General features: G+C 43.5%; 1 protein-coding gene across 1 annotated transcript; it reads left to right on the plus strand.

The window, feature by feature from the left end:
- Positions 1-15,459: 15,459 nt before the first annotated feature.
- Positions 15,460-16,777, plus strand: LOC100284455 (uncharacterized). Its single transcript, NM_001370654.1, has 2 exons — positions 15,460-15,666; positions 15,780-16,777. The coding sequence occupies exons 1-2, from the start codon at positions 15,537-15,539 to the stop codon at positions 16,439-16,441; spliced, it is 792 nt and encodes a 263-aa protein (NP_001357583.1). The 5' UTR covers positions 15,460-15,536; the 3' UTR covers positions 16,442-16,777.
- Positions 16,778-16,800: the final 23 nt, after the last annotated feature.

Below are 16,800 nucleotides of genomic sequence, written 5' to 3' on the forward strand. Positions count from 1 at the left end.
CTTTTCAGACATGAGCAAGTTGAGTATACGTTGTAATCATCGTACAAACAAAAGAGGGCTGCCAGTCATAAACAATTTGTTTCTGTAAGAGGTTTGCACATAAACAATTTTTTATTGCAATCTAGGCTCCAACATTTGGTTGATAAACACTCTCACCATAAGTAACGAGGGAATAAGAATAAATGATGGGAGATACAAGAATCTGAAAATGAATAAATGATGTGATAGGTTGTTGTAGAGCAGCATGATCTAAGTGAATGCATAACTCTACTCTTATATTATATCATTCCTCTCAATCCATGTCTTTTGATAGTCGCCTAGAGGGGGTGAATAGGGCGAAACTGAAATTTACAAATGTAAACACAACTACAAGCCGGGTTAGCGTTAGAAATAAAAACGAGTCCGAGAGAGGGCGTGAAAACAAATCGCAAGCGAATAATGAAGTGAGACACGTGGATTTGTTTTACCGAGGTTCGATTCTCTCAAACCTACTCCCCGTTGAGGAGGCCACAAAGGCCGGGTCTTTTTCAACCCTTCCCTCTCTCAAACGGTCCCTCGGACCGAGTGAGCTTCTCTTCTCAAATAAAAACGGGAACAAAACTTCCCCGCAAGGGCCACCACACAATTGGTGCCTCTTGCCTTGATTACAATGGAGTTTTTATCACAAGAACAAGTGAGAAAGAAAAGAAGCAATCCAAGCGCAAGAGCTCAAAAGAACACGACAAATCTCTCTCTCTAATCACTAAAGCCTTGTGTGGAATTAGAGAGGATTTGATCTCTTTGGTGTGTCTAGAATTCAATGCCTAACTCTTGTAAGTGGTTGAGAAGTGGAAAACTTGGATGCAATGAATGGTGGAGTGGTTGGGGTATTTATAGCCCCAACCACCAAACATGACCGTTGGTGGAGGCTGTCTGCCGTATGGTGCACCGGACAGTCCGGTGCACACCGGACATGTCCGGTGTGCCAGCCACGTCACCAAAGCCGTTGGGATTCGACCGTTGGAGTTCTGACTTCTGGGCCCGCCTGGATGTCCGGTGGCGCACCGGACATGTACTGTAGAGTGTCCGGTGCGCCAGCATGGGCGTGCCTGACGCCTGCGCGCTCTGGCGCGCATTAATTGCTGTTGCAGGCGACCGTTGGCGCGAAGTAGTCGTTGCCCCGTAGTTGCACCGGACAGTCCGGTGTACACCGGACATGTCCGGTGAATTATAGCGGAGCAGCCGCTACAGATTCCCGAGGCTGCCAAGTTCTAGAGCCGCGTCCTCTTGGAGCACCGAACACTGTCCGGTGTACACCGGACAGTCCGGTGAATTATAGCGCGCCGGCTCTGAGAAATTCTCGAGGCTGAGAAGTTCTGCGCGAAGTCCCCTGGTGCACCGGACACTGTCCGGTGTGCCACCGGACAGTCTGGTGCGCCAGACCAGGGAGCCTTTCGGGATGCCTTTAGCTCTCTAATTTGAACCCAACTTTGGTCTTTTTAATTGGCTTGTTGTGAACCTTTGACACCTGTATAACTTATACACTAGAGCAAACTAGTTAGTCCAATTATTTGTGTTGGGCAATTCAACCACCAAAATTACTTAGGAACTAGGTGTAAGCCTAATTCCCTTTCAATCTCCCCCTTTTTGGTGATTGATGCCAACACAAACCAAAGCAAATATAGAAATGCATAATTGAACTAGTTTGCATAATGTAAGTGCAAAGGTTGCTTGGAATTGAGCCAATATTAATACTTACAAGATATGCATGGATTGTTTCTTTGTTTTTAACATTTTGGACCACGCTTGCACCATATGTTTTGTTTTTGCAAACTATTTTGTAAATCCTTTTCAAAGTTCTTTTGCAAATAGTCAAGGTAAATGAATAAGATTTTGCAAAGCATTTTCAAGATTTGAAATTTTCTCCCCCTGTTTCAAATGCTTTTCCTTTGTCTAAACAAAACTCCCCCTAAATGAGATCCTCCTCTTAGTGTTCAAGAGGGTTTTGATATATCATTTTTGAAATACTACTTTCTCCCCTTTTGAACACAATAAGATACCAATTTGAAATTTACCAATTGAAAATCTCCAATTTTAAAATTAGGTGGTGGTGCGGTCCTTTTGATTTGGCTCATACTTTCTCCCCCTTTGGCATGAATCGCCAAAAACGGAATCATTAGAGCCCTCACAGTTACTCTTTCCTCCTTTGGTCATAAATAAAAGAGTGAAGATTATACCAAAGATGGAGTCCTTTTGCTTGGTGCTCATGCTTTCTCCCCAAAAATGGAGAGTTGCTTGGAGTGGCGGCGAAGGATGAGTTATGGAGTGGAAGCCTTTGTCTTCGCCGAAGACTCCAATTCCCTTTCAATATTCCTATGACTTGGTTTGAAATTCTCTTGAAAACACATTAGTCATAGCACATGAAAGAGACATGATCAAAGGTATATAGAAGAGCTATGTGTGCAAGTTAGCAAAAGAAATTGCGCGAATCAAGAATATTGAGCTCATGCCTAAGTTTGTTAAAAGTTTGTTCATCAAGAGGCTTGGTAAAGATATCGGCTAATTGATCTTTAGTGTTAATGTAAGAAATCTCGATATCTCCCTTTTGTTGGTGATCCCTAAGAAAATGATACCGAATGGCTATGTGTTTAGTGCGGCTATGCTCGACGGGATTATCCGCCATCTTGATTGCACTCTCATTATCACATAGCAAAGGGACTTTGGTTAATTTGTAACCATAGTCTCGCAGGGTTTGCCTCATCCAAAGCAATTGCGCGCAACAATGGCCTGCGGCAATGTACTCTGCTTCGGCGGTGGAAAGAGGGACCGAATTTTGCTTCTTTGAAGCCCAAGACACCAATGACCTTCCCAAGAACTGGCAAGTCCCCGATGTGCTCTTCCTATTGATTTTACAACCCGCCCAATCAGCATCCGAATAACCAATCAAATCAAATGTGGATCCCCTAGGATACCAAAGCCCAAACTTAGGAGTATAAGCCAAATATCTCAAGATTCGTTTTACGGCCGTAAGGTGAGCTTCCTTAGGGTCGGCTTGGAATCTTGCACACATGCATACAGAAAGCATAATATCCGGTCGAGATGCACATAAATAGAGTAAAGAACCTATCATCGACCGGTATACCTTTTGATCCACGGACTTACCTCCCGTGTCGAGGTCGAGATGCCCATTGGTTCCCATGGGTGTCTTGATGGGCTTGGCATCCTTCATTCCAAACTTGTTTAGAATGTCTTGAGTATACTTTGTTTGGCAAATGAAGGTGCCCTCTTGGAGTTGCTTTACTTGAAATCCCAAGAAGTACTTCAACTCCCCCATCATAGACATCTCGAACTTTTGTGTCATGATCCTACTAAATTCTTCACATGTAGACTCGTTAGTAGACCCAAATATAATATCATCAACATAAATTTGGCATACAAACAAGTCATTTTCAAGAGTTTTAGTGAATAGAGTAGGATCGACCTTTCCGACTTTGAAGTCATTAGCGATAAGGAAATCTCTAAGGCATTCATACCATGCTCTTGGGGCTTGCTTGAGCCCATAAAGCGCCTTAGAGAGTTTATAGACATGGTTAGAGTACTCACTATCTTCAAAGCCGGGAGGTTGCTCAACATAGACCTCTTCCTTGATTGGCCCATTGAGGAAGGCACTTTTCACGTCCATTTGATAGAGCTTAAAGCCATGGTATGTAGCATAGGCCAATAATATGCGAATTGACTCAAGCCTAGCTACGGGTGCATAGGTTTCACCGAAATCCAAACCTTCGACTTGGGAGTATCCTTTGGCCACAAGTCGAGCTTTGTTCCTTGTCACCACACCATGCTCATCTTGCTTGTTGCGGAAGACCCATTTGGTTCCTACAACATTTTGATTAGGACGTGGAACTAAATGCCATACCTCATTCCTAGTGAAGTTGTTGAGCTCCTCTTGCATCGCCACCACCCAATCCGAATCTTGGAGTGCTTCCTCTACCCTGTGTGGCTCAATAGAGGAAACAAAAGAGTAATGCTCACAAAAATGTGCAACACGAGATCTAGTAGTTACCCCCTTATGAATGTCGCCGAGGATGGTGTCGACGGGGTGATCTCGTTGGATTGCTTGGTGGACTCTTGGGTGTGGCGGCCTTTGTTCCTCATCCTCCTTGTCTTCCTCATTTGCATCTCCCCCTTTATCATTGCCATCATCTTGAGGTGGCTCATTTGCTTGATCTTCTACTTCATCAACTTGAGCTTCATCCTCATTTTGAGTCGGTGGAGATGCTTGCGTGGAGGAGGATGGTTGATCTTGTGCATTTGGAGGCTCTTCGGATTCCTTAGGACACACATCCCCAATGGACATGTTCCTTAGTGCGATGCACGGAGCCTCTTCATTATCTATCTCATCAAGATCAACTTGCTCTACTTGAGAGCCGTTAGTCTCATCAAACACAACGTCACAAGAAACTTCAACTTGTCCAGTGGACTTGTTAAAGACTCTATATGCCCTTATGTTTGAATCATATCCTAGTAAAAGCCTTCTACAGTCTTAGGAGCAAATTTAGATTTTCTACCTCTTTTAACAAGAATAAAACATTTGCTACCAAAGACTCTAAAATATGAAATATTGGGCTTTTTACCGATTAGGAGTTCATAAGATGTCTTCTTGAGGATTCGGTGTAGATATAACCGGTTGATGGCGTAGCAGGCGGTGTTGACTGCCTCGGCCCAAAACCGATCCGAAGTCTTGTATTCATCAAGCATGGTCCTTGCCATGTCCAATAGAGTTCGATTCTTCCTCTCCACTACACCATTTTGTTGTGGCGTGTAGGGAGAAGAGCACTCATGCTTGATGCCCTCCTCCTCAAGGAAGCCTTCGATTTGAGAGTTCTTGAACTCCGTCCCGTTGTCGCTTCTAATTTTCTTGATCCTTAAGCCGAATTCGTTTTGAGCTTGTCTCAAGAATCCCTTTAAGGTTTCTTGGGTTTGAGATTTTTCCTGCAAAAAGAACACCCAAGTGAAGCGAGAATAATCATCCACTATTACAAGACAATACTTACTCCCGCCGATGCTTATGTAAGCAATCGGCCCGAATAGATCCATGTGGAGTAGCTCAAGCGGCCTGTCGGTCGTCATGATGTTCTTGTGTGGATGATGGGCACCAACTTGCTTTCCTGTTTGGCATGCGCTACAAACCCTGCCTTTCTCAAAATGAACATTTGTTAGTCCTAAAATGTGTTCTCCCTTTAGAAGCTTGTGAAGATTCTTCATCCCAACATGTGCTAGTCGGCGATGCCAGAGCCAGCCCATGTTAGTCTTAGCAATTAAGCAAGTGTCGAGTTCAGCTCTATCAAAATCTACCAAGTATAGCTGACCCTCTAACACTCCCTTAAATGCTATTGAATCATCACTTCTTCTAAAGACAGTGACACCTACATCAGTGAAAAGACAGTTGTAGCCCATTTTGCATAATTGAGATACAGAAAGCAAATTGTAATCTAATGAATCTACAAGAAAAACATTGGAAATAGAATGGTCAGGAGATATAGCTATTTTACCATGACCTTTGACCAAACCTTGATTTCCATCCCCGAATGTGATAGCTCGTTGGGGATCCTGGTTTTTCTCGTAGGAGGAGAACATCTTCTTCTCCCCTGTCATATGGTTTGTGCACCTGCTGTCGAGTAACCAACTTGAGCCCCCGGATGCATAAACCTACAAAACAATTTTAGTTCTTGACTTTAGGTACCCAAACGGTTTTGGGTCCTTTGGCATTAGAAACAAGAACTTTGGGTACCCAAACACAAGTCTTGGAGCCCTTGTGTTTGCCCCCAACAAACTTGGCAACTACCTTGCCGGATTTGTTAGTCAAAACATATGATGCATCAAAAGTTTTGAATGAAATGTCATGATCATTTGATGCACTAGGAGTTTTCTTCTTAGGCAACTTAGCACGGGTTGGTTGCCTAGAGCTAGATGTCTCACCCTTATACATAAATGCATGATTAGGGCCAGAGTGAGACTTCCTAGAATGAATTCTCCTAATTTTGCTCTCGGGATAACCGGCAGGGTATACAATGTAACCCTCGTTATCCTGAGGCATGGGAGCCTTGCCCTTAACAAAGTTGGACAATCTCTTGGGAGGGGCACTAACTTTGACATTGTCTCCCCTTTGGAAGCCAATGCCATCCTTGATGCCAGGGCGTCTCCCATTATAGAGCATACTTCTAGCAAATTTAAATTTTTCATTTTCTAAGTTATGCTCGGCAATTTTAGCATCTAATTTAGCTATATGATCATTTTGTTGCTTAATTAAGGACATGTGATCATGAATAGCATTGATATCAACATCTCTACATCTAGTACAAATAGATACATGCTCAACGATAGATGTAGAGGGTTTGCAGGATTTTAATTCTATAACCTTAGCATGTAATATGTCATTTTCGCTTCTAAGGTTAGAAATAGTAACATTGCAAACATCAAGATCTTTTGCCTTAGCAAGCAATTTCTCATTTTCAATCTTAAGGCTAGCAAGAGAAACGTTCAACTCATCAATCCTAGCAAGTAAATCAACATTATCATCTCTAGGATTGGAAGTTGAAACATTACAAACATGAGAATCAACCTTAGGAATTAATTTGGCATTTTCATTTCTAAGGTTGGTAATGATATCATGGCATGTGCTTAGCTCACTAGTTAATTTCTCACATTTTTCTACCTCTAGAGCATAAGCATTCTTAACCTTAACATGTTTTTTATTTTCCTTGATTAGGAAGTCCTCTTGGGAGTCCAAGAGATCATCCTTCTCATGGATGGCACTAATTAGTTCATTTAGTTTTTCTTTTTGCTCTATGTTAAGGTTGGCAAAAAGGGTCCACAAGTTATCTTCCTCATCACTAGCATTATCATCACTAGAGGACTCATATCTAGTGGAGGACTTAGATTTAACCTTCTTCTTTTTGCCGTCCTTTGCCATGAGGCACTTGTGGCCGACGTTGGGGAAGAGGAGTGCCTTGGTGACGGCGATGTTGGCGGCGTCCTCGTCGTCGGAGGAGTCGGTGGAGCTCTCGTCGGAGTCCCATTCACGGCACACGTGGGCATCGCCGCCCCTCTTCTTGTGGTACCTCTTCTTTTCTCTCCTCTTGCCCTTCTTGTCGTTATCCCTGTCACTGTCACTTGATAATGGACATTTAGCAATAAAGTGATCGGGCTTACCACACTTGTAGCAAACCTTCTTGGAACGGGATTTGTAATCCTTCCCCTTCCGTTGCTTGAGGATTTGGCGAAAGCTTTTGATGATTAAAGCCATCTCCTCGTTGTCGAGCTTTGAAGCGTCGATTGGTTGTCTACTTGGTGTAGACTCCTCTTTCTTCTCCTCCGTCGCCTTGAAAGCCACCGGTTGTGCTTCGGACGTGGAGGGATCATCAAGCTCGTTGATCTTCTTTGAGCCCTTTATCATACATTCAAAGCTCACAAAATTCCCGATAACTTCCTCGGGAGTCATTAGTGTGTATCTAGGATTACCACGAATTAATTGAACTTGAGTGGGGTTAAGGAAGATGAGTGATCTAAGAATAACCTTAACCACCTCGTGGTCATCCCATTTCTTGCTCCCGAGGTTGCGCACTTGGTTCACCAAGGTTTTGAGCCGGTTGTACATATCTTGTGGCTCCTCCCCTTGGCGAAGACGGAAGCGACCGAGCTCCCCCTCGGTCGTTTCCCGCTTGGTAATCTTGGTGAGTTCATCACCCTCGTGCGCGGTCTTGAGTAGATCCCAAATCTCTTTCGCATTCTTCAACCCTTGCACCTTGTTGTATTCCTCTCTACTTAGAGAGGCGAGGAGTATGGTTATGGCTTGGGAGTTGAAGTGCTCGATTTGGGCCACCTCATCCTCATCATAGTCTTCATCCCCTACGGATGGTACCTGTGCACCAAACTCAACAACATCCCATATGCTTTTGTGGAGTGAGGTTAGATGAAATCGCATTAAATCACTCCACCTAGCGTAATCTTCACCATCAAATGTTGGTGGTTTGCCTAATGGAACGGAAAGTAAAGGTGTATGTTTAGAAATGCGAGGGTAGCGTAGGGGAATCTTACTATACTTCTTGCGCTCTTGGCGCTTAGAAGTGACGGATGCCGCGTCGGAGCCGGAGGTGGAGGTTGATGAAGAATCGGTCTCGTAGTAGACCACTTTCCTCATCCTCTTTTTCTTGTCCCCACTCCGATGCGGCTTGTGGGAAGAGGATTTCTCCTTCTTCTCTTTGTGTGAAGAAGATTTCTTCTCCTTCCCTTTGGAGGAGTCCTTCTTCTTCTCCTTTCCTTTGGAGGAGTCTTTCTTCTCCTTCCTCTTGGTGCGGGACTCTTCCGATGAAGTGCTCCCGTGGCTTATAGTAGGCTTTTCGCCGGTCTCCATCTCCTTCTTGGCGTGATCTCCCGACATCACTTCGAGTGGTTAGGCTCTAATGAAGCACTGGGCTCTGATACCAATTAATAGTCGCCTAGAGGGGGGGTGAATAGGGCGAAACTGAAATTTACAAATGTAAACACAACTACAAGCCGGGTTAGCGTTAGAAATAAAAACGAGTCCGAGAGAGGGCGTGAAAACAAATCGCAAGCGAATAATGAAGTGAGACACGTGGATTTGTTTTACCGAGGTTCGGTTCTCTCAAACCTACTCCCCGTTGAGGAGGCCACAAAGGCCGGGTCTCTTTCAACCCTTCCCTCTCTCAAACGGTCCCTCGGACCGAGTGAGCTTCTCTTCTCAAATCAAAACGGGAACAAAACTTCCCCGCAAGGGCCACCACACAATTGGTGCCTCTTGCCTTGATTACAATGGAGTTTTTATCACAAGAACAAGTGAGAAAGAAAAGAAGTAATCCAAGCGCAAGAGCTCAAAAGAACACGACAAATCTCTCTCTCTAATCACTAAAGCCTTGTGTGGAATTGGAGAGGATTTGATCTCTTTGGTGTGTCTAGAATTCAATGCCTAACTCTTGTAAGTGGTTGAGAAGTGGAAAACTTGGATGCAATGAATGGTGGAGTGGTTGGGGTATTTATAGCCCCAACCACCAAACATGACCGTTGGTGGAGGCTGTCTGTCGTATGGTGCACCGGACAGTCCGGTGTGCCAGCCACGTCACCAAAGCCGTTGGGATTCGACCGTTGGAGTTCTGACTTCTGGGCCCGCCTGGATGTCCGGTGGCGCACCGGACATGTACTGTAGAGTGTCCGGTGCGCCAGCATGGGCGTGCCTGATGCCTGCGCGCTCTGGCGCGCATTAATTGCTGTTGCAGGCGACCGTTGGCACGAAGTAGCCGTTGCCCCGTAGTTGCACCGGACAGTCCGGTGTACACCGGACATGTCCGGTGAATTATAGTGGACCAGCCGCTACAGATTCCTGAGGCTGCCAAGTTCCAGAGCCGCGTCCTCTTGGAGCACCGGACACTGTCCGGTGTACACCGGACAGTCCGGTGAATTATAGCGCGCCAGCTCTGAGAAATTCCCGAGGGTGAGAAGTTCTGCGCGAAGTCCCCTGGTGCACCGGACACTGTCCGGTGTGCCACCGGACAGTCCGGTGCGCCAGACCAGGGAGCCTTTCGGGATGCCTTTAGCTCTCTAATTTGAACCCAACTTTGGTCTTTTTAATTGGCTTGTTGTGAACCTTTGACACTTGTATAACTTATACACTAGAGCAAACTAGTTAGTCCAATTATTTGTGTTGGGCAATTCAACCACCAAAATTACTTAGGAACTAGGTGTAAGCCTAATTCCCTTTCATCTTTTAATTGGTGAATCATTTTAGGTTTCTGTTTGATTTACTTATGCTTGTTCGGACGCGTCTTTATGCTTTATACAGGCTTACATAGACCTGTTTTGACAAGAGCCGAGCAGCGATGCTTCCATTTCGGACCACGACCTACCTAAATGCTAATGGTTCTAAATGTCTGAAGTACCAAAGACAGGGCTAGCTCCTCGTTTTTTGTCATGTCAAAAAAATCGTGTATGATTGCAACAATATTGGCAAAATATCGTTGTACTTTATATTTTTATATACTGTGAACAAAACAAGTGCCCTATGAGACCATCGTGATTTATGCATTTTCAAAATAAATTTTATGACACTTCTTGTTGTGTTTTATGCTTCCATAAAAAACAGTCTTACTGTGTTTTACGCCAAATGTATGACACTTTTTGATGTGTTTTACAACAATCTCTTGCGAAGTGAGATTGTGCGTGTGTTTTACACTAAATATCGTACTCATTTACGCTTTTTAGCTCGCGTTTTACGCTGAAATCATTCGAGCCAGAACCCGCGTATGATCGGCTGCACGCGATTTTCATGCCGTAATTTTGGGCTCCGTTTGCTGTTACAAAACAGATATAGGATTTACGATAAATTTCGTACTCATTTACGTTATTTTATATCACGTTTTACGCTGGAATCCGCCCGAGCCAGAACACGCGTACAGTCGGTTGCACGCGATTTTCACGCCGTAATTTTGGGCCCCGTTTGCTGTTACAAAACAGATATAGGATTTACGATAAATTTCGTACTCATTTACGCTATTTTATATCACGTTTTACGCTGGAATCCGCCCGAGCCAGAACACGCGTACGGTCGGTTGCACGCGATTTTCGCGCCGTAATTTTGGGCCTCGTTTGCTATTACAAATCAGATATAGGATTTACGCTAAATTTCATACTCATTTACGTTGTTTTAGCTCACGTTTTACGCTAGAATCTGCCCGAGCCAGAACCCGCGCACGATCGGCTGCACGCGATTTTCACGCCGTAATTTTGGGCTCCGTTTGCTGTTACAAACAGATATAGGATTTACGCTAAATTCCGTACTCATTTACGCTGTTTTTGGTCATGTTTTACGCTGGAATCTGCCCAAGCCAGAATCAAAACCAGATCGGGCGCGCGTGGATATACCTGACTCGGGCTTCCCATACTAATGGAAGCCCAGGTGATAGATTGTTGAGTCTATCATCTAAGGTGACAAATAACATATGACTATATAGATATAATTGTGCAACTTTGTACGTGTCTCAACAAATTGCACTTGAGAAAAACATCTGCGGAACTGCGGTATGGATAGAGATTAATCCGTCCAATCAGTCATCTAAAACGTCTAAATGTACATAAAGTAGTAGCTGCGTGTATAGCATTTAGCGTCTCGTCTAGAATAACACTTACATCATTACGAGTGTGTCTGGTTGGACGTATAAGAAGGGTTGGAAGTGGACCGCCACAGTTTTTATAATGTTTGGATGAAAGCCAAGTAGAAGCGAGATAAACACCAGAGTAATTTTTTTGGTGACAACATGATCCTAAAAAAATAAGGGGACGGTGTCGACCTCGCCTCATCCTACTTTGACCTCAAACCAAACACACTCTATATGTCTAAGTGCAATCGATGGTTTTACTTGTTCAAGTGAAATATAGCTTCTCCTGAGATATGGGGAGTGCTTGGCGGAGCTGCCACGGCTCCGCTCTCAACAAGAATCGCTCCTATGTCGCAAAACAATCAAAAAAACTTAATTGCTCTATTATGTGAATACGGTGAATCTAGTTTTCATTTTGTATTGAAGGGTGGGAGCAAAAAAATCTGCTTCTCGCCACTCCCAATCTGCTCCCTACTCTCTAACTCCTCATGAATCACTTTCACACACTATTTGTCAAACGGTTTTCGTAAGATGGATTCACTTCTACCAGAGAATCATTTGTAATGACTCTATTAGAAAATCAGCTCTCGGGGCTAGAGAATGATGAAGCGGAGCTCTACCAACCGAGCCCAAAATCAATTTACGAGGCGTTTGAATCTATTCATATGGGAGGAATTGGAATTACTTGATAAAGTAACCAATGTGGCTTGGAATTTGACATTCCACCATTTTCCAAAATTCAGATCTAAGTCTATCTCAAATTTATGGAGTTGAGACGGGAAATGATTTTAATGTATTAGTAGGATATGTTTCTACTCTACATCTTATAGGACGCTTTTAGTCTCATTTCTCTATAGTAAAAATATAGCATATAAATATCTCCGACATTTTATAAATAATACTACACAAATATATTTTATATAAAAACTATATTAACTTAATTGGCATGTACCTAAATTGGTATTGTTAGAATGGAATTTAATTCCAATGATCGAAACATGTTGTTAACTGAATTTTCTTGGCCAAAAACGCCCAGTTCCATGAGACCTTCCGTGTGGTTGATACGTATACTAGGACCTACCGTTGCATGATTTACATCAAAAAGTTGATCTCACGATCCAGTCACAATCTGGCACTACATAATCAGCTCACAAAATCAGCGGGGGTGCTTCCTAGCTTTTTCCAAGATATCTGTGAGATTGTGACCCCTTGTTATCTGCATATATAGCCACTCAATAATCATGGGCAATTAAAAGTCAAATGCACGTTGAGGAAAGGATAAGCACTGGGGAATGGCCTGTGACCTAATGCCATCAGCGCCCCCATCATCACCGTGTAATGTCCCCGCGGAGTGCTGTATGCCATCCTGGCCGACGACGTACGAGTGGGATTTTCAGTGCAAACCAGTACGGTTGTTGTTGACTAACTGATTATATCCAACGTCACCAGCGAAGTGGAGCTTATGGAAACCCTCGTGTTAGTGGTCTGGTGGATGCATTTTAGGATCGGAACTGCGCGCATGTACCGAGGACTTTTTGTTATCTTGCTATAATTTTCAAACCATGATGTTATGAATCACAAAACAAAACGAGCTTTAGGGAGTGTGTTGGGTTCCCCGACTAAAGTTTAGTCCGTATCCGAAACGTTTCGGATGTTTGAATATCAGTTACGGGCCGGGTATTAATTGTAGTCTAAATACAAAAATAATTCAATTGACGAGGATTAAATGGACAAGACAAACCTATTAAGTCTAATTAGTATATGATCCATCCATGTGATGATACAATAAACATTTGTTAATTATGAATTATTTATGGTTAATAAATTCTTCTTGTTATTTAGTCTTTGTTTATTTAATTATTTTTTAATTATACTAAATTTAATACTCGTAGTTATTAACATCTAAATATCCGATGTGATACAGACTAAACTTTAGTCTGAAAAATAAAAACCCTTAGTTTGCTTTTGCTATCAATATGCTGAAGGTTTGTCGTGAAATTATGTATTTTCATGTTAAATTTAATATACTCTTCCACTACTAGTCACTAGAAAGAACATGTCATCATCGAATGTAGCGCATGGTGTGGTTGTGCCCTAGCACATCATGGTACGCTGTTGAGCACGCTCTTAGTCTCTTTCAACTTCTCGATAGATACGTAAATAATAACATATTTAAGTTGAATTAATATATAGTCAAATTCTCATATGGGATTAAAACCGTATTACAACATAACATTAAATATGGATCTATAATTTTTTTAATTTAATTAATAAAATATGGGCTAGCCACATATTAAATCTAGGGGCAATTGCATGGTTGTTCCTACTCGACGGCTACAACTCTGTTTTTGCCCTAATTTTTGAAAGTTTACATGCATGTCACTTCTTTTTAAAACCAAGAGCCAGTTTGTCCGTAATCTATCATCACCACCACTTAATTGGGTGTTAACTTAGCCCACAAAAAGACGTTCATAACCTTGTACCATTGACCCTCTTATTATTATTTGTTTGCAATTTTCCTCCACTTTAATATGAAAGTTTAGGATATTGATTTTCATATATTTTTTAAAATATCATAAAGTTTAAAAATCGGTTTTTAAAAGATATGGCCAAGTTTATTTTACAATTATATTCCAAACTTTTATGTCAATGGAGTAAATGTATAAATAATATAACAAAAGGAGGGGCAATGTTGCAACAGTATAAACGCCTTTATGTGGACTGAGTTAACATCGTTAAATGTTGTTAACGAAATAGGGGATTGTTCGTTTTTAAAACTAGGAGCATACATGCAATTTTTTAAGAAAACAGGGATAAAAACGGAATCCCATTCTCGAACAGGGGCAACCATGCAACAACCCTTAATTAAATCTAACAAGTTTTTTTATGTATAAGTGAATAAGTCAATTTGCTTGCTCAATGCGCTTTGATTGATGTTATTATCTTTCTTAGCGCCATTTGTCATCCTATTCACTGAAAGATAATTGACTTTACCAGTTTATCTATGGAGATGATACATGAAGATGGGTCCACGTCAGGCTGAATGCGACAGCGGGGGACGGTTTTTGCTATGGCACCACTGCACTATCTATCTATAATAACTAAGGACCAAAGAGTCTAACACTCAACCTATACAGGCATAGATGGGTTTACGTCAGAGTGGATGGCAGCGGCAGCGGCAGTGGGCTATGGTGCCTTCACTAGCCATCATTAAATCACAGCATAAATCTAGAATAAATATACGAGCATATATGTCAAGTCAAGAACTTGAAACAAACTGATAAACAGGTTCTATCACAATGGACATAACCAATTGAGATAAGTTTAGTTTGCATCAAGGATCATATATTAGATGGTGGATTTTTTTTTTTTTGAAAGTGTTAAGTGATAGAATAGAGCTATCTAGGATTCTAGTAGTTAGCAGTTACCACAAGATGACATGCTTGTGTTAAAAACTCCAGTGATGATCGAACTAAAAAGAATTGGAAATAATAAGTATTCCCTCCATCACAAAATATATTTCGTTTTAGACTAAACATACAGTCACTAATAATATTATCTCCGGCAGCTTACCCATATGTATCTCTATATTTAAACTTCACTCTACGAACAGTGCAATTTATACAAAACAATACAAAATAGTGTTTTGAGTAATTATATGAGTAAGCTGTTGGACACGATCTAAGAAGAAGAAAGAGAAGGAGAAAGAGGAGGAGAAGGAAGGACATGAGTCTCCTTGGTTGGTGAAGGTTATTCATTCTCGTGGGATTTCAGTAGGATTGAGGTGTCAATAGAGAGTTGTGGCTTAGCGAGGGGAGAGGTTGTAGCGAAGTTTTAGTGTGGCATGGCGGACGAGCACTCTGGAGTGTTTGGAGGCGCGAGTTAAAAAATAATAATTAGTCACCTTCACAGGAGGCCCGTAGAATTTCCAGTGCATCATGCATGGTAGTAGTGTACTTGTTTACGGAATTCTTTGTGTTAGTGGGTGAATGTTACAGCGATTAAAAAAAGTTCTGTTATCTTCACCCACATTTTTCAACCATATCGTCGTACGTGCATGCACATATGTAATTCCACAAAGGATATATATATCAGGCACGTGATTATATTACAAACAGCAAGTGGAACTGTAACAACAAGACACAAATAGGGCTAGCATCGATCGTGGATGCCTACTCAAACTACACAGTGAGTGAGTGAGTGATGGATGGTGAATTGTGGAGCTAGCAGATCGAGCGTGCAAGCAGTCCACTACTGCACAGTTACCTTTATGACAGTATAAATTGGTGTCCTGGCTGCTGGCAAGTGTTGTAGAGCAGACGAAGCAGCTCGATCGAGCACACACACACTTGATCACTACTAATATAAACACATTGCGCAAAGGCCGCCATGGCTTACCGCGCCTTTGCTACGCTGCTTGCAGTGCTAGCATTTGTGGGCTTCGCTTCAGTTCCCCGTGGTCTGGCAACTGACCCGACCCAGCTCCAGGACTTCTGCGTTGCTGATAACAAGAACCCTGGTAAATATATTTATTCATTTCTGTAGACGTGTAGTACGTACATGCGATGACGGTAGCGGTACTGATCATGATCAAACTTGGGTGGACGTCGGTCGTCGTATATATGCATGCAGTGCTGGTGAACGGGGTGGTGTGCAAGAACCCGAACGTGGTGAAGGCAACCGACTTCTTCTTCAGGATAGTGCCGATGGCGCCAAACGGGCAGGGCTCCGCCGTGACGCCGGTGGCGGTGAACGAGATCCCGGGGCTGAACACGCTGGGCATCTCGCTGGCGCGCATCGACTTCGTCCCCGGCGGGCAGAACCCGCCGCACACGCACCCGCGCGGGTCCGAGATCCTGACGGTCATCCAGGGCACGCTCCTCGTCGGCTTCGTCACCTCCAACCAGCTGCTCAACAACACGCTCTTCACCATGCAGCTGAACATGGGCGACGTCTTCGTGTTCCCGCAGGGGCTCATCCACTTCCAGCTCAACAACGGCAAGACCCCCGCCGTGGCCATCGCCGCGCTCAGCAGCCAGAACCCCGGCACCGTCACCATCGCCAACGCCGTGTTCGGGGCCAAGCCGCCCATCCTGGACGACATCCTCGCCAGGGCGTTCATGCTCGAGAAGGCCACCGTCGACTGGGTCCAGCAGGCGTTCGGCGCGGCACCAGTGGCCGGCGGCGGCGGTGGCCTGCCCGGAGGAGGTGGCTATCCCGGCAGCGGTGGTGGCCTGCCCGGAGGAGGTGGCTATCCCGGCAGCGGCTTTCCGGGCTACCCCGGCCGTAGCTGATCGGTACGGTGGTGGCTCCACGGCGGCGCCGCCTAGCTAGCATGCTGCACAAGTGCAGCCGCGCGCGCGGATCAGGCCGTCATACACAAAGTATACTTATATATAGTACCTCAAAGTCCTCAAGCATTAAGCCACGTGAAGTGAAGGCTATACGTATTAAGTTCGGTTGTAATGGTCAGGTGTACCAAACACCCACCAACACCTAGCTAGTGAGCAGGCGCAATGCGGCGTCTGTGTTGATCGAGCCGTAGCTCTAGCTCTAGCTCGATCGGGTTGAATAATTTGCGGCAAAACTTATAGATATATATGGAATAAAATCGAAAAGTTTCATCGTTTTATTTGTACTAGTACTATTGCAC

This window comes from Zea mays, chromosome 2, assembly GCF_902167145.1.
Source record: "Zea mays cultivar B73 chromosome 2, Zm-B73-REFERENCE-NAM-5.0, whole genome shotgun sequence".
NCBI lineage: Eukaryota > Viridiplantae > Streptophyta > Magnoliopsida > Poales > Poaceae > Zea > Zea mays.